The 24,900-nt window shown below is 38.2% G+C and overlaps 3 protein-coding genes across 3 annotated transcripts in view; all 3 read left to right on the forward strand.

Annotated features, from left to right (window-relative positions):
• Positions 1–14,354: 14,354 nt before the first annotated feature.
• On the forward strand, positions 14,355–17,069 carry LOC145983610 (uncharacterized). Its single transcript, XM_083116673.1, has one exon. The coding sequence runs from the start codon at positions 14,355–14,357 to the stop codon at positions 17,067–17,069; it is 2,715 nt and encodes a 904-aa protein (XP_082972799.1).
• Positions 17,070–17,952: 883 nt separating this feature from the next.
• On the forward strand, positions 17,953–18,561 carry LOC145983611 (uncharacterized). The gene has a single exon (XM_083116674.1). The coding sequence runs from the start codon at positions 17,953–17,955 to the stop codon at positions 18,559–18,561; it is 609 nt and encodes a 202-aa protein (XP_082972800.1).
• Positions 18,562–20,279: 1,718 nt separating this feature from the next.
• Positions 20,280–24,900, forward strand: part of LOC145983612 (uncharacterized) — an 80,073-nt gene continuing 75,452 nt past the window's right edge. The window contains exon 1 of the mRNA XM_083116675.1: positions 20,280–20,288. The gene's annotated coding sequence lies outside the window, so the exon portion shown is untranslated. The remainder of the gene's footprint in view (positions 20,289–24,900) is intronic.

Raw genomic sequence — 24,900 nt, forward strand, 5'->3', positions numbered from 1 at the left:
GCATTTTTTCGCTAGCAACAAAAAAATTATGGTATCTTTATTTCAAATAGTAAATTATCTGAGAGGTTTTTCTAAGAAGGTGCATTTTGGCATTATTTCCTACATAGCCGGGTAATAACGCCACATGTGTAGGGGTAATAACACCATACTATAAGAATGCCCTAATAAAATAGATAAATGGTAATTACTCACTTTATACACACTTGAAGCATTATTCATTCTACAACTATTTAGAAGATGCCAAAATATATTATATTAACATAAACATATAGTAAATGGAAATGTATATAATACACAAAAACAGATTCTATTTTCCACATTTATTTATTTTCTACAGAACTGATACATTTTTTTATCTCTTGAAATCTATAACTGTAAATGTACTTTCATGGCATCTAAAACACAAACCGAAAGCAAACAATAAGTGCCCGTGTTGAAGATATCTCATATTAACAATAAACACAATAGCAAAGTTGGCGTTGTTACCCCAAATTGAAGTTGCCACTATTACCCATCATAGGCAAGTTCCTCTTTCGGAATGCATTTTGCTTCTTCCTCAAAACAAAGAGAATTAATTAGTAGTATGTTTGGAAAACATAACGACCCATGTACAAAAATACTACATAGCGCGAACCTCTAAAGTGAGCAAAAAACTTCTGCACACTAAGAACTTACCTTCTCAATTTTACATCAGCGTCTCCGAATAGCCGGCTTCACCACAAACAGCTAACTCACACTGGGAAGAATGGCACGATGTCAGAACAAAGGAATCACATGACTTACTTGCTAGTAACACACACACTGCATATGCCATGTATCGAATTCACTTTCAACTTTTCGAGATATAGCCACCTGGCGTTATTACCTCAATAGGCGTTATTCCCCCCAGTTACCTTATGTATCCTGCCCACCTCGTCAAAATTGTCTGGCACCACCCCTGAACTGGACCTACAGCTTACAGTGGGATCTAAACCACTATGTGCCTCCACCGGGTATCGAAACCCAGGAACCCTTGATTACAAGACAATGACACAACCACTGCACCATCGGGGAGGCCCTCTATTTTGTAAGATTTTATCATCTTGTTTCTATTCTGCCATAAATGCTTGACTTTTTGCATTGCTAAATCTGATAGGAAACATACTTCTATTACTTGTTATGATCCTGATAAAAACATTAAATAGCACAAAGTATTTTTCTGCCATGACTAGTTCTTACTTATGCCCAAAGTATTTTACAATCTAATTGCAAATCTTGTCTGATTCTTCTTAGCTGTTTCCTGTTCACAAAAGCAATTACACCAACGCCGCCACCATGCATTTCACTAGCTCTGCAGTGAATATTATGTTGCTCATAAAAAGGAATTTCAAAATATGAAACATCAGAATTCATCCGTTATTCAGTAAAATGTGCACAATTGTTTCCAAAAATTCAGTTACGAACAATTCAAAATGTAGAAGCGTATTCTTTAGGCATTGCAGATTTTGATGATACATGTGGAAAGTACTGTGACTTGATGTCCTTATCTCTATGGAAGTTTTAGAGTTAAGTTGGATCTCAGGGAAAGATGCACAAAGAGTAGACACTTCTTGATGAAGTTTCTAGATGAGGTTTATCTGAAGGTGCCTTTGCATATGATGGCAGGCTATGAGTTAAAATGTTTGTGTTCACTTTCATCCTTGTGTAACATAAATAAGAACTTGTATATATTTCTATGTATAAATATGTACCAAATCACTGAAGTCTAGGCCCGACCCTGTGGCCGAGTGGTTAGCACATCGTGCTGTGACGCCAAGGGTCCCGGGTTCGAATCCCGCTCATGCTTGGTTGTTTGTGAATGTCCATTCATCAATTTCATCATTTCATCACTCATTCCCATCTTCGCAAATTAGCCAAGAAGCACAAAACGCGAAGTAAAATAAACTAAATGAAATAAAAAAAAAGCAAAAAAATAAATAAATAAAAAAACAGAAGTATAGATCTAGTTTTCAGTGTCTCTGGGAGCAGGTTTCAGCCTGGAACTTTTCCTGCACCAGACAAGTTATGACCCCACATTTTGTGTTAGTATAGTATTGAAATGATGTTTAGTTTTAAGTTTTGATCACATGGAATGTGGAATAGAATTGTTGTTTTAAGGCCACTTTATGCACAGAAAGGCTAATCGGGACTGGACCTACAGTTTAAAGTGGGATCCGAACCACTATGTGTTCGATACCCAGAATAGATGTTATTGTTTGCACCTATCTTATAACATAAGTGCCAGTGTTTCGCAATAACATACTTTCATCCTGCATTTTGTCTATATCGGCATTGCCTTTTTATTGTTCTGATGGTCTGCTCTTCTTTCCAAATCTTAGCATAGGTATATTCTCATAAAGTTGCTTTTCATTTTGTTAAAATGACTCTATGTTTATAAAAGCATTTTGATTGTTTATTACATTTTAAAATTTCAGGCATTTGAATCTGATCTATAGTGATGGATACTGTCCGTGAAGCTCGAAGGACCAGAGAATCTACTAGTTCAAGTCAGACTCCTTTGTGTACTGGAGGATCACACGTGGTTTGTATAAATTTTCTTAAGTTTTCAAATGCAATTCTTGCATATGATATTTGCTTGAAGCCTCCTTTTATGGACATATAAGTTAATTGGTGATCATAACCACTGGGATATGCACCCACTGGAAATCGATCCTTTGATTTCAAGGAGACAGAGTCATAAATAAGTATCTCCCAATAATGATTTTGTTGCAACATTAATAAAACAATATCCACATTTACAGCATAAATTAATAATTAAATTTTCTCAGGTAGACGTACAAATCTCTTTATGAAGATAGAGCATTTTTTTCATGTTAATAAACTATCCATTAAACCTGGGCAATGAATTGCTGGCCTGAGCAAAGTTTTGCTTTCTTCATTAGGTGGCTTGAGCAAAATTTTGCTTTCTTCATTAGGTTTGATAGGTGTAAGTATTGAAAACTTTTCCTGGATTATGTTCTTAATTCATGACAAGAATTGCATTAGGCATTGATGAGTAGATTTATTTGAACATATATCGTTGCACTGGTATAGTGCTTACTTGTTGTTAGAGTAAAAACAAAGAATTCCTAGTTTGATTCCCACTTGGGATATAATTTATTGGTTCAGATTCCATTAGAAACTCCTTTCCTATTCTATGGATAGCCTACAGAGAGTTTTGACTTTTGTTTTTGTAAATTTGCATAATGATTTTTAGGTATTTTTCACACACAGTAATATAAAAACAATTTTTATAAAGATCTAAGAAATTAATATTCAAGCATTGGATATGGTTATTCTTTTATTATTATTTTTTCATTGAAGAGTTGTTTTCATTAATGACATCAGAAAATTTAAGATTTCAATTTTGGCTTATTTTTCATCTAACTGATGGTTTGCATCTTTGTAGGAGATAAAGACTCTCCTGTGAAGCTAAATTTTCCATCCTTTTTGTTATCCAAAATTATTTTTGTTACAAAAATCTAATGCAAAAGGTAGAGGTGAATAATCCCTTCTGGACTCTATTGGGAACAGCATTTCCTTACTTAACTCTAACCCCTTCACTGTTATACTAGGAAAGTGTGTTGAATTGGATAAATGGCTTTTCAAGATATTTAAATTTCCATAATGCACTACAAACAACATCTAAAATTAGAACATTCAAATGGTAATATACAACTTCAGCAATGTTCATTTATATGGCCATTACATTGGCTAAAACAGTGTGTAGTCATACCAATCACAGAAAAATATGGTAAAAGCTTTCTTTCATATATTTTATAAATGCAATGGAATGGTATGTGCTGTTCATCAGTTGCAGATAACAGCATCATATCTCACATTCTACTACTTTATAATTATTAAGAATACTTCTTCTAATACGAGGGTTGCTGGAAACGTTTCTGCAAAATACCACCAACAGTAGCGCTAGTGTTCTGCTATTATAAAAATCGTAAGAATAGACCTTTCTTATGTTTAAATTATCTTTGATTGTTTGTTTAAGCCTATTCGTTTATTTTTCACAGCAGTTTGAAGAATTAGTTTCATGTGAGAAATGGAAATTTCTTGTGAACACTTTCGGGCAATAATTTTTTATGATTTCAAATGTAGTTAAAAACCGAAACATCCATCGAACGACTTTATTTGGCTTTTGGGGATGGAGCACCATCCAATAGGACTGTGTACAATTTCTTTTCTGAATTCCAGTGTGGTCGCACATTTCTCAGTGATGAATTTCGTGAAGGTCATCCATCCATGTCTGTTGTGCCAGTAATATTGATGCGGTGCGTGAAGTGATTGAGAGAGATCAGCATGTGACATACCGTGAGATTCAGGCATCCTTGAACATTGACATGAAAGCAATACAAGCGATTTTGCATGGTCATCTGAATGTATGGAAACTTTCAAGCCATTGGATCCCACACAACTTGACCAAAGCTCAAATATAGGCTCGTGTAAATTGGTGTAAAGAAATTCTCAAAAAATTCAACTGAGGCAAGTCAAATTTGGTGTACTACATTGCTATAGGGGACGAAACTTGGATCTAGTCATACGAACCCGAAACTAAACAGCAATCCACTGTTTGGGTGTTTCAAAGTGAGCTGAAACCGACAAAAGTTGTTAGTTCGAGGAGAGCTGCCGAGCAAAATGATAGCTTGTTTCTTTGGTTATACCGGACATGTGGCAACAATAGCTTTAGAAGATCGAAGGACTGTAAATGCTGAATGGTTTACAACAATTTGTTTGCCAGAGGTCATCAATGAATTGCGTAAAACAGCATTCCAAACAGCGATTTCTGAGGTATCACCTTTAGAGTGGAAAAAATGCTTTCAAAATTGGTTTGAGCATATGCAAAAGTGTATCGATCTTAAGGGTGAATACTTTGAAAAACAATAAAACCATTCGCAGAATTTCACATGTCTTTTTTCATATTGATTGCAGAAACTTTTCCAGAAGCCCTTGTATGTCTTATGGAACTAATAACTAATTTTTATCATCTTCTTTTGTACAAATGAAGTACTAATTTATATTTGTTACATGGTATAGACATATGTAAGTCAAGTGTTCCTATCACCAAAATTCTTTTTAAATGCTGAAAGAAAAATTATATTTTTTATGATAACATATTGGAACAATGTCTCTTTGAAATTCAGGGTTAGCCTAAAAGAAATAGACATTTTAAATGCTTTATCAATTGAAATGTGTTTGTTACATCAGAAATCATTTATTACTGTTGTATAGAGAAACTCTTCAAATTTACAACCTCCACTTTTTGTTTGTCTTTGTGATGTCAGCATCACATGAGCACCCTTGACGTAAGTTGAGCAGCATGGCCACTAGCTAGGTGGAGAAGGCTTTCTTGAAGATTCAATTTGCAAAAACAATTTCTGTTACTGTCGTGCAGCGTCGTTTTAGAACACGGTATGGTAAACAACAACCCACAAGGCAGTCAATCTATGATTGGAGCAAGAAATTTAAGGAAACTGGTTGTCTGTACAAGGGGGAAACCTGGGAGATGAGAACTGGACTATCACATTGATATCAAGGCAATGATAACGATTATGATGATGATGATGGTGGTAATAGGAACATCTGAGTAGGACATGAGAGGAATAGACTGAAAGAAGGAAGGGGTGGATTCCAAATTGGGTGGCAGTAATCACGATGATAACTTACACACAATTACTCATATGGTTCCAAGTTTCAACTGGCAGGCACCAAACTCTAACTTTGCCGAATCTTCCCTTATCAATTATTTCACTAAGGCGACTTAGGCATGGAATCATCCCTCACGTGATTCAAATCTCTCAATAAAAGAAGAAAAACAAATGTGAAATGTCGTTATTTCTAAAAGGGAACCTTCTCTTCAAAGTGCCACCATTAATTATTGATTTCCCCTTTACTTCAGGATGCACCTCAATTTACTCTCATTTTCCCATATAATATGGTTTCCTCTTAGGCCCCAAAAGCTAGCCGGTGGTGGAGCAGATAGAGACTCTTTCTAATGGAATCTTCCATGATGCCAACCCAGGAACGGGTGACTGAACATACACAATTTTGCCGTAAAACATGGAAAGAAACCTGGCAACATCGTGCTGAGTATAAACCAGAATGAGATTACACACAAATTTGGCAACACTGGATATGTGAGAGAAAATTATACAGATAATCCAAATAGCATTTATTTAGATTTCTTATGCTTTTTCATTCTCAAGGAAAAGTACAAGTTTACAACAATGAGAGTTTTCAAACTGATAAAGACAAACTTCAGAATCTCAATAATCACTTTATCTTGAAATGATAAAACAAGCTTTCTCAAAGTTATTTTACAGATATGACATTTGTATTCTCAAGGATGCTCGAACGGCAAATGATTTAGTAAGTGTACATGGATAGAAATCCAGTGGTCATCTGTTCGATGCTTGTTTGGCATAAGTTATGCGTAAAGCGGAGATGAAACACAATCCCTCATATTCGTAAAATTTAACAGACATCTATTTGCAAATTGATCAGACTGCCCGGACCCATGAAAACTACTTACATATTAAAACCTCTTGTCCAACCAGGCCAATAACTCCGACACTGCAACACTAATGCATATGTTCAGGTTCGAACTCGGGTTCTGAGCTCTGCAAAACCCAAGAGTGAAATGTATGCACTGTTGTGTGGAAAGATCACAATTACAAGAGAAACAGAACAGTCATAAATTAGAAAGTGAACAGAGTGACAAACTTCCACCAATACAACATCAATGGCTAAACAATGCTCGGACTCAACCCAAAGACTACAAAATCACACAAAGTCCTACTGAGCAGAGACACGTTGCGCGGAGCAAAATAACATAATACTCCACTTAATTGACAGTGACATAATAATCCACTTGAGACAAGAAAGTAAACATAAGTACCCCCAAAAGTATAAGGCTACTCTGCTACTGCAACACCAATGGCTAACAATGCTCGGACTCGATCCAAAAGTTACAAGATCACACAAAGTACTACAGATCACAGCCACGTTGCACGGAACTAAACAAAACATTTTAAACAAATATCAATTAAAAATAAATTAACAAAATAATTTATAAGACAAAATACTAAAGCACATAACACAGTTCTCTACTGCAATAACAATGACCAACAGCTTGGGTCCAACCTCATATCAAGGCTAAACAAGACCTCACTGAGGAGACACATTGCGGAGAATAATGTGCACGCTACTAAGTATGAAAATCAACTGCCAAGAAAATCACTGCTGTTCCGTTTATTTAGGAGTGCTTCATGGCTTTATCCACGCTACCCGAAAATTCCCGAGCACTTGCGAAGCTAGCCATATGGCAAGAAGAGAACATATGATAAAAGAAAACATTGTAACTTACCAATGTAAACTTCAGGATGTACTCTTCAAACCATGTAAGTATTTCAGCCCTATTATTAAAACTCCTCTTTCTGTAAAACTTGGAAAGTGTCTAATTCTTTTAAGCTAACTCTGTATGTTATCCATCCATCACTTGGAAGTTATTATGTTGAATTCAATTTTGGAAAATTTGTTTTCATTGATCTTTCGCTTGAAAATTATGTTAAGTTGTTCACATTGAGAGTCTAGAACCACTAACACAATGTCTGAACTTGCAATCATACCTTTCCTGGTTCTTGGAAGCCACTGTATTATTTCTCTCTGAGCAGCTTTGTGCCACCCTTGAATGCAGTAAGGTGTTAATGAATTGTTAAATATGTGCAGGAAATTAAAACTCAATATGCTGACAAAGGCAGAATTTATTTTATTTTAAAATATAAACTTAACGTTACATTTCAACCTTCTAGCAAGGTCTTCTTCAGACTCGGACTAGGCTTGGCTAAATTGGTAATGAATGAATGGGAAAGGAAAGTGGTTGAGAAAGGAGGTTTTGCAGATATGTGGATAATTGTTTGGCCGTATGAGGAAGGGTACAAAGAGGCAGCTTGACATATTTACAAACGAAATACAAGATGAAGAAACAGGGACATTGCTGGAACTCAAAATAGAAATGGAAGACAATATAAGCTACCTAGATATATTGATGAAAGGGAAGAGAGTACAAGAAATTGAAACTACTTGACATCAGAAGAAGTGTGCAGCAGGGGTATTCTGTCACAAAGGAAGTGATGTAAGTGAGATGACAAAAATAAATTTTATAAAGAATATGGAGGACAAAACCAAGAAACTATGCACAAAAGAATGTGAAAAAGAAGGCAAAATAAATAGCCTATGAAAACAGCTGAAAAAGAATGGCTATGAGAAGGAGGATAGACTGGACATAAACAGAAGATGGAAGAGAAGGAAAAGGACGAAGAGAAAGGAAAGAGAGGTGGTTTGGCATAAGGAGTATGGGGAAGACCACAGAAAAGATATGCAAAGTACTTTGGAAAGCAAGCATTAAAATTTACAGGAAGGGAGGGCGAAGCATCTTAAGAATAGCGAAGAATACAAACAAGAGAAAGAAAATCAGAGAAGAGGAAGGGATTATCTATGAAGTGAAGTGTAAAGAATATCAGAGTGTGTACATAGGAGAAACAAAAAAGAGGATGTAAGACAGGTTCAAAGAACATAAGGATGATATACGACTTAAGAGAGGGAGAGTCCAACCATATTCCAGATGAAAGGAAATGTTTATTTAAATCACCTGTCAGGTGAAGCAGCAGTTGACAAGAAGGCCACCTGCTGGAACACGTGGAAAGGAATCTTCCAGATATAAAACTTTCTAATAATCTTGTGTCTGGAGGGGAGTGATTTTTGTGTATATATATATCTTCCTGTTTTTCTACCTTATTTCATTTGTATTTTGTACAGAGTCTGAGGTAGACCTTGCTAGAAGGTTGAAACATAATATTTAGTTTATGTCTTAAAATAAAATAAATTCTGCCTTGGTCAGCATATTGAGTTTTTGGTTACCATGGAAACAAGGCTTAATTGTGTTAGCAGGAAACTAATCTGGAATCACTGAAATACACATAAGAAAAAACCTTTAATCCAATGATTTAACATTTTGGTCACTTTACTTCTGATCACCATCATGAATTTTGCTGAAAGGGAAATATAAGGTACCTGAACCCAATATGGCCTACCTAAGGTTTGTGATTATGTCTAATGATGTACAAACTCAGAAAGGTTCAACTAATCACAAAATTCAAAAGAGGGAACATTTTTGGATGTTTACCGAAAATTGGAATCAGTTTCAAATAATAACAAGGGCGCAGGGAAGATTTTATTAAAAATTAATATTTATGCCATATTGGATAAATTTGTACCCAATATGGTTTAGTAATATATTTTGTTCTTTCACAACCAAAAATGCAACAGAAATTGTAAAGAAAGCATGACAATGTTGTTTTTATAGGTAGATAAGTAAATTTAATGCACTTACATTTTATTTACTTAGAGACATATGAGATTTGTTCAAAGAAATAACATTGTTTACAAACCACTAAACAAGGTAGTGACATGTCACAAATTGTTACCAGAAAACCATTCATTACACATCACAGTCTGGGCAAATGAAAGGTCCATTATTACTCTTAGTGAGTCCCACACACTCTATGTGAACATAATAGTAACAAATGTCACATTTGCGCATGTTCTTTGTGATATATTCCTATGTAGGCCTTACATAGTGTTCTTTGATTCCTTCATTATAAACATAACTTTAGATTAAAGTCTAAACTAACTACATTCTTGTAAAGTTCAATTTGTGAGCTACCGTAATATGTACTAGAGATGTAAACACCTATCACTTAGAAGATGTTGTAAGTAATAAAAAAAAATACATATGCAATATTAGATCACGTAAAACACAATCATGAGATACAGCTATTTTGCTTCTTTGTCCTCAAGTTACTGTATTATAGGTGCAGTAAACAGGTTCAGTGATGCCATTAGGACAGACTAAATAACACACTAAAGTCATCTGTTGAATTAACCATGTAACTACTTTGGAAAGGCAAAAACTCCATATTGGGTTCAGGTACTTTATGCTAAAATTGCATAGATCCAAGAATGAAATATTATCTTTATCTGTTTTTTAGTTCCAATGGTGTAGCCTCCTTCCCCTCCACACACAAAAAGTGTGTTGGATTGATTCGGTGTATTTTACCTCACTTTTCTGCCACTATTAGCTAATTGTGAAGTTGATGATGAGGGATGACATGATTAAATTGATGAAGAAACAAGGGAATGAATTAAAAACCTTTAATTTGTCTGAATGCTGTAAGACATGGCTGTCTTCTGTCGAATTCAGTGGGATGTGACAAGAAAATTAGTAGACTTAGAGATTTCAGATGATGAATGCCTACTATTTCATAGATTTACAGATATCTCCAGAGTAAATTAAAGAACATAGATAATGCAGCAAGAAAAGTAGGTTTGCATATGAATGTAAACCAGACAAATAAAATTAGGATACATAATAGGGCTGAAACCAAGAAACTGAAAATGTGTTCTACATAATCAGAAGGATAAGAAGTGGATATGCAAGTTGTTAGTTTATTGAAAGCAAGAGCAACTTCCTTGATGCTCTCATTAATATGGAGATCTAAGCACACAACTATGAAAACAAGAATTAGATTATTCAACACAAATGTAAAGTATGTTTTACTCTATGAATGTGAAGAATTGAAAAAGAAAGTCATGGTACAAGGAATGAACTGCAAACACATAATTGATGTTCAAGATTCATCTAGTAATTAGATGGCCATAAGTAATAACTATCAAAGAGCTATTGATAAAAGTAAAACAAACAGAAGTGCAAAATGAAATCAAGCACAGGGTATGGAAATGGATGGAATATACACCAGGACAGGATAGCCAAAATGTGACAAGAATGTTTTAGATTGGAACCCACATGGTACAAGGAGAAAAGAAACACCTAGAAATACCTTGAGACGTTCAGTGCAAAAACAGACATAGGGACAGGAGAAAAGATGTAGAGACGGGAGATGGTAAAGAATAGAATCCGATAGCATACATTCATCAAAGCTCTATGCTCCGAAGACGTGTGAAGAGGATAGCAAGTAAGAATGTAATATAAACTAAAACACAGGTAGTAATTGATTAGCAATGTGAAAGATGTTTCACTTTCACATAATGACCACTAGAGAATAGATATGTATGGACATCTTCAAATTAAATTTTGTGACTTTTGCATGAAGGTTTCCTACAATGTAGCATAGCTACAAGCTTTCTGGAATGCAATCCATCTAAAACTCTAGCCCTCTTAAATTAAATGTATATACAATGTGAGACATTTAATTAATGGCAGAGCCTGATGACAAAAGAAAATTGCAATGAGGAAACATTTTCTCCTATAACTTACTTATGTGGATGAGAGCAAGCTGTACCACATTGCTGTAAACATGTACAAGATATACATATGTGCAATATTACTTGAATTTGCCATATATACAGGGTGGCCATGAATTAAGGGAGAACCTTTGGATCACCATTACATTTAACAACTTGAACATATTTATAATATTGTCAACTTTTTATTTTCTGAAGATAGTAACTTACACATCACAATGACAATGTTATCTGTTTTCCATATTATTATCAATTTGAGCTCCATTTAAATCAATGCAAGCTTGGCTTTTCTTCTATCTGTTCATGGCTTACTACATTTTTAAGGTCTGAAACACTTCTGGTTGCATCAAATAACTTGTTCATTCTTGAGATAGGGTCACTTTTAAGTGCTAGAGGTCCACATTCCTGCAGCATGCATTGCTGAACTTCAGCTACACATTATTGGTAATGGAAAATACACATACACATTTGACACGCTGCTCAATACTTGGGCGACTTGCTGCCAATGTAAACAATATCCACTTCTTCTGCTTCGTCAGTTAGATTTTACATATGTGTAAAGAAAGTTAAAAAGGAAAGGAAAATACTGTGACATACACGCACCCACTACTGTCAATGGCTGAGGGCCCCCTAAGGGCTTACTTGCCTCCCCCCCGCAGTGCGGGGTTTTGCGGTGTATAGATCCGGCACTGGCAATATGTCTCCACTGGCAATCAAACCTGGGAACCTAGATTACAAGGCATTAGTATACACCATCCAGGAAATCCAGGTGACTTTTTTGTGAAAATGTATCTCACACATGAAATCTACCAATCTTTGCAGAATTTCATATTCATGAAGACCTTTCCTTATCATGTATTGTAGGATATAATTCAGTGTATAGGTAATAGTTTTTCTAACAGGCATGATATAAAGAGCCTGCCCTATCATGATTTTCCTCTATTTCTCATTTTAGAGTAATTTTTTACACTCTTCCACTACTTCCAAATTCCTTGCTTTTTCTATCTGTGGGTGTGAGATTCATAAGAAATACTGTGAAAATTTCCTTGTCTAGTTTCAATGAGGAAAATGAAACTAAAAATTTGTTTGCAGTAATGCAATAACCTTGAACAGTTAACAAAGACCGTAGCTTTGTAACTTCACATGCCACTGTTAACCGAAATAAGCACATATTTTGGGCTGAACATTCCAAGAATTCTGTGTGGGAACTGTCGAACCACTAACTGTCCCAGCAAGAAGAGTGCATTTACTTTCTCTGCTTGGCCATGAGGTCATGATCAGACTTAAAAGAATGAGCCTCAGATCATACAAGCAGAAATGCATTTGAACCATGGGTGCAAATTGATATCCAAGTGGCTTGAGGATATTTGATATTTTGACGATGTCATTTCAATGAAGTAGGGGAAGGAAGGGTAAAATGGCCACTCTAAGGTTTGATGAATTCTTATCATACCTTTTTGATCAGTGTTCGGTGAACAATGTATATAATTAGTGTTTTTATCTTGTTTTCCATTTTTATATAATGTGTATGTGTGAGTTATTCATGTGTGAAGTGTGTGGGAGTAAGAAACTGCGGAACCTCTCGCATACTTGATTACGGGAACTTACACGCACAAGTAAATTCGGGAACGTCCCGAGAGTTGAGCCAGGTGCTTAGCTTGGGCGTTGCCACGAGAAAATATCAGTCGTCATCAGAGAGTCATCGAGAGAAGAACCGTGACACACGCGCGCGGTTACAAGTGCACTGTAGAGACATTCTACAGCCGAATAGACAGTCCTTCGTGTATATTGTTTAGTTATTGTATAGTCCTTCGTATATGTGTATTATAGACATTAAATGTATGTATATATCGTCTTTGTGCGTCTGTTACTTAACCAGACACCGTGCGGGAACCAACGCATTTAGGATAATTCAGGCAAGGGTGGAGTTCAGCCAGTTAGCCAATGTAGTGCGGGGCTTTCTGGAAACTGACACTCAACAAATGGTCCTCCGGGCCGGATGCGTCGCAATTGTAGTATTCGTGCCGTATTCCGGTAGTTCGTCGTCGGGAAATCAACGAGCCAGAAGAAGAGTCAACGTGCCACACCCTCGGTCCGCCATATGCGTTTAGCGTCTTTTGTACGACGAGTCAACATGGAGCAGTTACAGGCGTCAAAGACAATCCTCAAGCGGGAAGTTACTGGGATTGAAAACAAGTCAGCTTCACCAACGCTGGAAAGTACGACACTTCAAGTATACATAGACAAGGTCCTTCAACTAAGTGCAGACTGTAGTGCATTACTTGTGAATCTAGCTAAACAGTGCGAAGAAACATTGTTCTCTGAGTACTACGATGAACTGAGTGCGGTGCAAGACCGATTAGAGTTGTGGTTGGGCTGCCTGTACCAAAAACAGAAGGAAGCCGTTTCTCCCGTTGTCGCGGTCGCGGTGAACAGTGATGCGAAAAGTGACGTTCGGTTACCAAAACTAACATTACCAGAATTCAGTGGTGACATACATCAATGGTTGTCATTTCGGGACTTATTCGTGGCATTGGTTCATGACAACAAACACCTCGGTGGTGCTCAGAAGCTGCAAAACTTGAATTCAGCATTAAAGGGTGAACCGTCATTATTAATCCAGTCCATCGCAATAACTGATGCAAACTACGAGGAGGCGTGGAATCTGTTAGTTTCGCGGTACCAAAACAAGAGAGAGATTGTGAACAGCACGATTAATCTCTTGGTGAATCAACCTTGTGTGCCATCAAGCTCGGCCACAGGATTACGCAAGCTCATTGACGTCACTTCTGAGTGTGTGCGTGTGCTGAAGGATTTGGACATTCCTGTAGAGGCTTGGGATGCAATATTAGTCTTTCACACCACCGATAAGTTGGATGCAGAATCTAGGCAACAGTGGGAACTTTCACTGAAGAATGCAGAAGTGCCTAAGTTCGAGGACCTGACTACGTTCCTGGATGTGCGTGCCAGAGCTCTTGCAGCGTCTACGGTGACCTAGCCTCCCAATGTCCAGCAAACCCCCTCCCAGGGCCACTGATCGTCAAGTGAAGAAGAATGTAAATTCGTATCACACAGGTGCTGAAACTGTGTGTGTTAAATGCCTTGGACACCACAGGTTGCATACTTGTCAGAAGTATCAACAAATGGGTGTGAAAGATCGGTACTATTTCGTGAATACCAATGATCTGTGCTACAACTGCTTGAAATCGAATTGTAACATCGGAAAGTGTACTTCGTGCACGTGTATGGTGTGCTTTAGAAAGCACCATACATCCCTTCACTTCTCTCCTAGTGAAAATCCCAGTTCTACGCAGCAAGTAACGTCCCCCATCGCCAACAAGAAGAGAGCCATTCCGTTGCAGGAAGTTCTCTTGTCTACAGCCACCGTGGGCGTTAAGGATAGGCACAACAACGTACAGCATTTTCGTGCACTCTTAGATACAGGCTCTGAGTGTACCTTTGTCACTGAAGACTGTAGTCAGCAATTAGGCTTTCGAAAGAAACACATCAGTGTTGCCATATCCGGTATTTCAGCAACTGGTATCGGTACTTCTCGTTCCATGGTGGACCTACAGTTTAGGTCAAAAGCGGGCAACGAAACGTACACCACCAAAGCCATCGATGTGAAGAAGATTACAAATAATTTGCCCAAGCAGCAATTCACTTTTGATCTTGCCGACCCGTCCTTCAACAAACCAGGGAAAATAGACATTTTATTTGGTGCAGATATTGTTCCCTTACTTTTAAGACCGGAGAAAGTCGCAGGTCCAGTAGGTACACCAACTGCCATAAGTACTTCACTTGGGTGGATTCTTATGGGCAGAATTAACGTTCCGCGCAATAAACACGCAGTGTCGTCACATCATGCGTCATGTAGTGATCTGGACGCTACCCTTCAGCGCTTCTGGGAAATAGAGACTGTGCCATCGGTAAAACTGTACAATGAAGAAGAAAACTTTTCTGAACAGCATTTTCGAAACACACACGAACGTGACATCAACGGTCATTATGTTGTGAGATTGCCCTTCCGAGAACAAAGCGGTGATCTGGGTGCTTCACGTCCCCTAGCGGTACAGCGTCTCAAACAAGTGGAGAAACAACTCGTCAAGAATCTACAACGACAACAAAAGTACGCTGAGTGTATGCAGGAATACCTAGACTTGGGTCATATGTTCGTCATTCCGAATTCAGAATTACCTGTGTCCCAAGAAAGCAGTTGCTACCTCCCACACCATAGTGTCATCAAAAAGGACAGTTCCACAACGGCTTTACGGATCGTGTACGACGCCAGTGCGAAGACGACAACAGGAGTTTCCCTCAACGATAAGTTGCTTGTAGGACCCAAGATACAAGACGACATAATGCCTTTGTTGCTACGTTTTCGTACGTATCAAATTGCCCTTACTTCAGACGTTGTCAAAATGTTTCGACAGGTGAAAATACACCCAGATGATGCAGAATATCATCGCATTGTGTGGAGGAATTCACCGAAAGAAGAGATACGAGGCTTCAGATTAGAGAGACTGACGTTTGGTATGGCTAGTGCTCCTTTCTTAGCCACCAGGTGTTTACAACAGCTGGCCCGTGACGAAGAGGCAGACTTCCCTAAAGCAGCGGCGATTACATTGAGATACTTTTTTGTAGACAATCTAGTGACTGGCAGTGATACAGTAACACAAGCTATCGCGTTACAAAAACAAATAAGTGAACTTCTACAAAGAGGTGGTTTCGAATTGCGGAAATGGTGCTCGAACAATTCAGAAGCATTGAATGAAATCCCTGTACATTTGCGAGAAACGAACTTTGCATTGGATGTGAGCATAAATGAACATATAAAGGCACTCGGGATCGAATGGCATCCAGCGAGTGACGAATTCGCGGTATCAGTGACGCAACCCGCAACTTATGAGCAATTGACCAAGCGCATTCTGTTATCAGACATCGCGAAAATATTTGACCCCCTAGGGTGGATATCTCCAGTAACTGTCAAAGCAAAGATCTTCATGCAAACACTTTGGCAAGTTAAACTTGACTGGGACGATGTACTTCCACCAGAACTAGAAATTGCATGGCGAAGTTTTCGGGTGGAGTTGCATACGTTGCAGGATATTAAGGTGCCTAGGCACATCGTGTCTTCGAAACCCCTAACGTGCGAACTGATAGGCTTTTGTGACAGTTCTGAGTGGGCCTATGCGGCCACTGCCTATTTACGTTCTACATACAGCGACGGCAGTGTTGAAGTGCATCTCGTAGCAAGCAAAACGAGAGTCGCGCCTCTGAAGAAAGTGACTCTCCCGAGACTCGAACTCTGTTCTGATGTGTTACTCATACGTTTGCTGCAGACAATAAAGGAAGCTCTTCATTTGAAGATTACAGATATGCTTGCATTTACTGACTCTACAATAGTGTTGTGTTGGATAAACTCTTCTCCTTCTAATTGGCGTACATTTATTGCCAACAGAGTTGCTAAAATACACGACTTTCTCCCTGCAGAGAATTTGTTCCACATGTGCAGTGAAGAGAATCCAGCTGATTTGGCGACAAGAGGAATTTCTCCCTCAACCCTGCACGAACGTGATATTTGGTTCTTCGGCCCACAGTGGTTACGAAATCAGTCCTTCAATCCTACACGCACGGTCAATGCAGCAGGAACAGCTGAGTTTGAGAGAGAGAGAAAAAAGGGTCTTCTCGTATTACAGTCTTCCGTCGAGGTGGATTAGTTATTAGTAAACAAGTATTCAACCTTATCAAAGCTCCAACGAGTAGTGGCTTGGTGCTTCAGATTTATGCATAACACCAAGCGAAGTGTTAATGAACGTCATTTTAGACCCCTCTCAGCACGCGAACTTAATCAAACGTTGCTTGTGTTAGTGAAACAAGCACAAATTACAGCATTCCCTACAGAAATGAAGTATTTGAAAGAAGGGAATCCTTTGCCTTCGAACAACCCATTACTCAATTTGACTCCTTTCCTGGACCAGGAGGGAATTCTGAGAGTAGGTGGACGTTTACACAATGCATAAATGACAATTGACAAGAAACATCCCATTCTGTTACCTCGTGAACATAAACTTACAGAGCTCATCGTGAAACATGAACATTTGAAACATTTACATGGTGGACCACAATTGCTTCTTGCTGTCCTACAGCAACGTTTTTGGATTATACGAGGGAGGGACTTAATTCGAAAAATTGTGTTTAAGTGCAAAGAATGTTTTAAGGAAAAACAGTTGACAGCAACTCAACTCATGGGTAGTTTGCCAGCCCCTCGCGTCAATCCAGGCCGAGTATTTGCAAATACAGGTGTAGATTACTGCGGCCTATTTTCAATAGAGAGTTGCCAACTCAGGTCTTCAAAAATCACCAAAGGATACGTCGCTCTTTTCGTGTGTCTTGCAACCAAAAGCAATTCACTTGGAAGCGGTAAATGATGCATCAACGCCTACATTCATTGCCGCATTACATAGGTTTGTGGCCAGACATGGTAAACCTAACCAGATCTTCAGCGATTGCGGAACGAACTTCGTAGGGGCAAACAGAGAATTAAAAAAGCTACTTCAATTCATGCGACAAAAAGAGCACGTCCAATCGGTGTCAGATGTTATGGCCTCTCAAGGCATACAATGGAATTTCAATCCACCGGGAGCAGCACACTGGGGTGGAGTATGGGACATTTCAGTGAAGGCAGTGAAATATCACTTGAAAAGAGTTATGGGCTCAACATTACTCACTTATGAGCAATTCATCACGTTATTGACACAAATAGAGGCGTGTCTTAACTCGAGGCCATTAACGGAGTTAAGTAGTGATCCAAATGACTTAATGGCACTCACGCCAGGACACTTCTTAACCGGTGATTCATTACTGGCTGTACCACAAGCAGACTTTACGTCATCCACGTCGAATTGTTTGTCTAAGTGGCATTTGATCCAAAAAATGATGCAACATTTTTGGAAACGGTGGGCAACAGAGTACTTGCCCAGACTCCAGCAGCGGCCCAAATTGATGGAGAAGAAGGAAAATCTACAGATAGGAGATCTGGTGTTGTTGAAAGAACCTACCCCTCCACAGCAATGGAAGCTAGGAAGAGTAGTGAAAGTTCATCCAGGACCAGACAAGTTAGTACGATCCGTGACAGTGCGAACATCTGATGGACAATACAGACGTCCAATTGTGAAACTTGCTCCTCTCCCCTATTCTAAGGAGACGTAAGTGTACTACATTGAAATTACTGATTTTGGTTGAAATTAATATTTCAACGGGGGGGGGGGGGAGTGTGTTCGGTGAACAATGTATATAATTAGTGTTTTTATCTTGTTTTCCATTTTTATATAATGTGTATGTGTGAGTTATTCATGTGTGAAGTGTGTGGGAGTAAGAAACTGCGGAATCTCTCGCATACTTGATTACGGGAACTTACACCCACAAGTAAATTCGGGAACGTCCCGAGAGTTGAGCCAGGTGCTTAGCTTGGGCGTTGCCACGAGAAAAGAACAGTCGTCATCAGAGAGTCGTCGAGAGAAGAACCGTGACACACGCACGCGGTTACAAGTGCGCTGTAGAGACATTCTACAGCCGAATAGACAGTCCTTCGTGTATATTGTTTAGTTATTGTATAGTCCTTCGTATATGTGTATTATAGACATTAAATGTATGTATATATCGTCTTTGTGCATCTGTTACTTAACCAGACACCGTGCGGGAACAGACGCATTTAGGATAATTCGGGCCAGGGTGGAGTTCAGCCAGTTAGCCAATGTAGTGCGGGGCTTTCTGGAAACTGACACTCAACAATCAGCAAAGTTATAGAAACATAGACCAATAGTAAGTATAATAATTTTACTTCCAATTTCTATTTTTTTTTAAATTCTTGTTGTTTAGAAATGTACACGTTACTTTTTTTAAAAAACGAAGTGTCCACTTTGCCTGCCTAGGTTGGGTAAAGTGGCCAGCCTCTTCCCATTTTACCTGCATAGTTAAATGAACAAATCACATTGATTCAGTGTGTATTTAATCAACACAAGCTGAAGCAATACATATTAAGAATAAGTATTATATTTTTTAAGTATTATCTTAAGTATGAAATCTTTACAAGATAAAGTAAATAGTAATTCGTAATCAATAGTCTATCAATAAAGGATTAGGCGTAGGCCTATTTGCAAAATTCGCACTCAAACTCATCATCTTTACCACAACCCGCACACTCTTCATGTGCCCATTTCTTACATTTTAAACATCTAATCAATCCTTTATTGCCTTTCGAGTCGGTCTGTTTTGTGGCCACTTTGCCCAGAATGACGCCATTACAAAAACTGTTGTCTAACGTCTAACCTACATGACTTAGCATTTTCAGACGCACATCATTTAAAAGGTTATTTCACGCTGATCAAACAACACAAGATAATATAATTATAACACTTACTATTATTTAGCTATAATCAACAATTTGTACCACTTAGCTAAAATCAGACTTGCAAAAAAACAATAAAATGAGGTCACATCTACAAATTGCAGCTACCTCTTCAAAGTCACAGACAACACTGACAGCATCCGTGGTGACTGTTTTGCCTGGCTCCCGCATGGCGGAAGCGCTATGCGGTGAAGAAAACTCACATGGCCACTTTACCCTTCCTTCCCCTATAATATATGTTATTGAATTACAGATTTATTTCGCTTTGCATGTTAGACTGGAGCCACCACTGACATGTGGCATTATTTGAGAGCTGAGTGACAGTCCACTCAGGAAACATTGACAAGAACATTCCATTTAAGAGCAAAATATGGTTTTGTAATATTCTTCATTGCAGAAACATGTAAATTATATATGTATGTTTTTGTTGTAGGTTGGAATAAGATCAGTGTGCAGTTGCAATTCTTACACACTTCACTGGGATGCCGTTATATATGAAGCTAGGGATGATAGTCAAGATTTGGAGAAGGTAAATTCTTTCTATATAATAGTAGATAAAAAAATACCAATGCAAGACTTCTCATTTGCATAATGTTCATAGTTTGGAAATTATGATATGGAAAAGAATATTCAAGGGATTACTACTCCATACAATAATCTTGCAAATTTATGCATTTCTTATGCACAAAAGCTGTATATCTGTTGTAACCATTTTAGTACACGGAACTTTACATTTTCATTGCTCTTAAACAAAAATATTAAATCACCCGCACACATGTTCATTGTTGACATCAGTTGCCTCTGATGTGTGTTCACTGACATCTTATTGTCACCGTAAACACCAATGCATTCCTCGTGTCTGAAGGGAACCCTGTTAGATTGTGGAAATGTTAGGGGTAAGGTTTTTTATTATATAATAAAGGCTGCCTTGGTCAGCATATTTAGTGTGAAATAGTAAAGAACTGTTCATAAACAAAGTGACAGATGTTTATGGAAATGAAGCAATGCAAATTCAGTTTCTATCTAACTTGTAGACTCTAGTGTGAACTTGTATACAACACCAAAATGTTTCAGGGTGGCTACTCACCGGGAATTCTCGGATTTCTGTATGAATTATTGCTTCTGGGAATTCTGCATGAATTTTTCTCTATTGACGTGAAAACTTGCAACTTTCATTAATCAAAGTCCCATTGAATTTAAACATATTTATAAATGCCCTGATGCATGTTCTTCACAGTTTAACCTTTATTTTTATCGAGAAGGAAAGCAAGCTGCTTGAAAAATAAAACAGAATTATTTCAGTCCGTTAGTTTACTTTGTTAGTGTACTTTGCAGAACAATCTATCTGACAGACAAGATTATTGCAAGATAAGATGTTGGTTGATTAGTTAAATTTGAGTTTGAAATTATTATACAATTAACAATTTTCCTAGATTAGTGTATTCCGTAACATTTGAGACTTGTGTTTGTACATGGTTTTCAAGTCTTAGTATGTGAAATGGTAAATATAAATTCTGTACCTGAAATATTTTAAATGTACAAGATAAAAGGTAAAAAAAAAGTAAAGTGCTCCCCTGTGCTTAGCACCACGCCATGAAGGTGTATAGGGGGTGTGGGGGTAACGCCCCACACTTTCTTGATCCGGTCATGAGTTGGGGTGATGTGATCAGCATCACACCCCTGACCACCTTTACCCCCAGGGTTTCCCCCAGGTACCCATGTTATTCGACGCTGGGTGGGCACCGGGGCCTCTTCCAATATTAGAAAAGTTCCCAGATTTGAACCGGCCAGGGATCGAACCCGGGACCTTTAGCATGGTAGTCAGACACGTTACCGACAGCCACCGCAGCCACCGTACAAGATACCATTCTAATTTTTGGATACATTGGAATCACGTAGACCCTTTGTGTTGTTAATATATTAGTTTGTGTATGTGTATGGGTGGTGAGAGGCAGTAATACGCAGTGCCGGATCTACAAATCTTGGACACCCCCACCACAAAATATTACCAAAGACCCCCTCTACCTACCTTCACACACACACACACACACACTATATATATATATATATACAGGGGATGGACAGAAGTATGGAAACACCTGCGAAGAGAAGCCGGAATGCTGTAGCTAAAAAGGTGCAGGACCGCCTTTAGCTTCCAAAATGGCCTGCAGTCTCCGAAGAATGGACAAATACAAGTCCTGGATGGTGGACAATGGGATCTTGCACCATTCTTCATGCAGAACATGGTCACAATCCTTCTCAGTGTCCTTCTGCCCCTGTCACTCAGTGTACATTTTTGTCCACGCAGGTTTTTATCTGATTATGTCTTTCCGGACACACTATTATGTCATCATGATCTTGATCATGCCTCTCGATACACCAAATAACATGGCTACTTTGGTAACAGATGCGCCTGCAAGGCGAGCACCAACAATTTGCCCTCTTTGAAAAACTGTCAGCTCAGACATGATTCAGTATCAACTGCAATGCACGCCATCTACAGTGCAAACTCTCTGGTGCAACTGTTGACTCCTACCAGTCCGAAAGGGTCCTATCTCACGGCGCAAAACAATAGAATGTCGCACCTCATCAGATTTCAAGTGGAAACATTGCGTCGATATCACCCGTTGCGATGTTTGGTGTTTCCATATTTTTGTCTATCCCCTGTACACACACACACACACACACATACATACATACATATATACAGGGTGTCGCAAAACTCTTTCAACAATGCTTGGGTGCTGGTAGATATCATAAAAACAAGTAACTTTTCCCTATAAAGTTTACCTCGAAAGCGCTTAGTTTCTTCGCTATAAGTGCTTAAAATCTATCCTGTACGTATCCAACCCAACACAGCAAACGCTTGCTCTGACATAACTACCAGGGACGTGTGGCAGGGTTGCCACTAGCATTCCTCGCTAAGGGAAACGACTTGAAAACAACAATTTGGGAGTCTTGCCTGAGCAAAATCCAAAACTTTAATGATACTTGAGATGTTGTAAGAAGCATTGACAGTATTTATAAACTGACCAAGAAAAATAATGGGCAGACTGAAATTCAAGATTACTCATTCTAAAATATTTGCATGACTAATTGATTGATTTGGTTTATTTTAATTCGCTTTTCTGCCACCTTTGGCTAATCACGAGGATGAAGATGATATGATGAAATAACAAATGACACCAATGTCTAGACCAGGATTGAAACCTGGGACACCTGGCACTGTAGCGAGCTCAGCTAACCACGTTACCACGGAATGTTTGGTGTTTCATGCAATATCAACAATTGCAAGGGACACATGAGGTAGGGGAAATCCACGAACGAACAAATGTATACATGATGTGTTTTTTTCTGCCTCATTTCGAACATGCAGACTGTAATGTTATTACAATTTATTTGAAAATTATTCCTATCTGTGCTAGCGTTATTGCTAATCGTGTTCGTCTCATAAGGAAGTAATTTGAAGGCTCTTTTAATTTAATGATTGATTGATTGATTCATTGATTGATTTGCTTTATTTCACTTTGCTTTTGTGCCACTTTTGGCTAATTTGCGAAGATGGGGATGAGTGATGATTTGATGAAATTGATGAATGGATACTCACAAACATCCATACCCAAGCGTTGTTCTAACCACTCTGCCACAGGGGGCCGTCTTTCAATTTAATGAAAAACGTTGTTTTAAATTCACACATTAAAAACTAGTGCTTATTAAAGACCAAAGCCAAGAAATGCATACCTATACCAAGCGCTGAACTGTAAAAGGCACTTGCATTGCACATTTGCATATTATTTACATTTGTTTGTTCGTGGATTTCCTCTACCTCACTTGTCCCTTGCAATTGTTGATATTGCATGATACACGAAACACTCCGTGGTGACGTGGATAGCACAGCTCGCTACGGCGCCAGGTGTCGTCAGGTTTAAATCCTGGTTTAGACATTGGTATCATTTGTTATTTCATCATATCATCTTCATCTTTGCGATTAGTCAAAGGTTGCAGAAAAGCAAATTAAAATAAACCAAATCAATCAATCAATCATGGAGATATTTCGGAATGAGTAATCTTGAATTTCAGTCTGCCCATTATTTTTCTTGGTCAGTTTATAAATACTGTCTATGCTTCTTACATCTCAAGTATCATTAATATTTTGGATTTTGCTCAGGCAAGACTCCCAAGTTGTTGTTTCCAAGTGATCTCTCATAGTGAGGAACGCTAGTGGCAACCCTACCACGTGCCCCTGGTAGTTATGTCAGAGCAAGCGTTTGCTGTGTTGGGTTGCATAAGTACAGGATAGATTTTAAGCGCTTATAGCGCAGAAACTAAGCACTTTCGAAGTAAACTTTATAGGGAAAAGTTACTTGTTTTTATGATATCTACCAGCACCCAAGCATTGTTGAAAGAGTTTTGCGACACCCTGTATATATATATATATATATATATATATATATATATATATATATATATATATATATATATGTCCGCCATCTTGAATTCAAGTTCAGAATTTTAAATGGGAAGGGGGTGATATGATATGTCAAATTAGGCTAGAATTTCCCGAGAAATGCAATGGTGAAGGTTTTTTCGACGTATCTTCAACCACTAAAAAGTTATGAATGAATTCTTGTACCAATTTGCTCCTTTTCGAGGTGTTAGAAAAATGCCTTAAAATTTGTTTAGCGCATCGGTAATGGATCGACATCAAAGTGATGTCTAACGAGAGAAGTTCACATGCCATTGCACACGATTTTAATCGGATACATCCACGAAGAGCTGCGCATTATGGATGGTTGTCGCGAACAATTTACAGTGTGACGCTTCCATTGAATTAAAAGTCCTTCACATTGACAAGGCTAATGTTTATGTTCATAAGGAAGTTCATAAACAGAATATGCGACCCTTGTCATCTGATAACTAGCTTTGGACAGAAACTGCTTCACAACGTTCCCATAGTGTTCTGGTGTTACTCCATATTGAAAAAACTGTAAAAAGTACATTCTTCCATTCTGTTTATTTAACAAATCCAAGTAGCACTAAGCATTTAAGGTTCCGTTGATGGAATATTGACTAACCAATCGTGTTCCACACAGCACGCCACACCATTAACTTGCCAGCATTGACCATTCAGCTTTGATCTG

The sequence above is a fragment of the Lepisma saccharinum genome, chromosome 2 (assembly GCF_977018435.1).
Source record: "Lepisma saccharinum chromosome 2, izLepSacc3.1, whole genome shotgun sequence".
Lineage (NCBI taxonomy): Eukaryota > Metazoa > Arthropoda > Insecta > Zygentoma > Lepismatidae > Lepisma > Lepisma saccharinum.

Excerpts from the sequence above, each read along its gene's own strand:
- LOC145983610 (XM_083116673.1), top strand. The coding sequence starts at position 14,355 with ATGTCCAGCAAACCCCCTCCCAGGGCCACTGATCGTCAAGTGAAGAAG.
- LOC145983611 (XM_083116674.1), top strand. The coding sequence starts at position 17,953 with ATGGCCTCTCAAGGCATACAATGGAATTTCAATCCACCGGGAGCAGCA.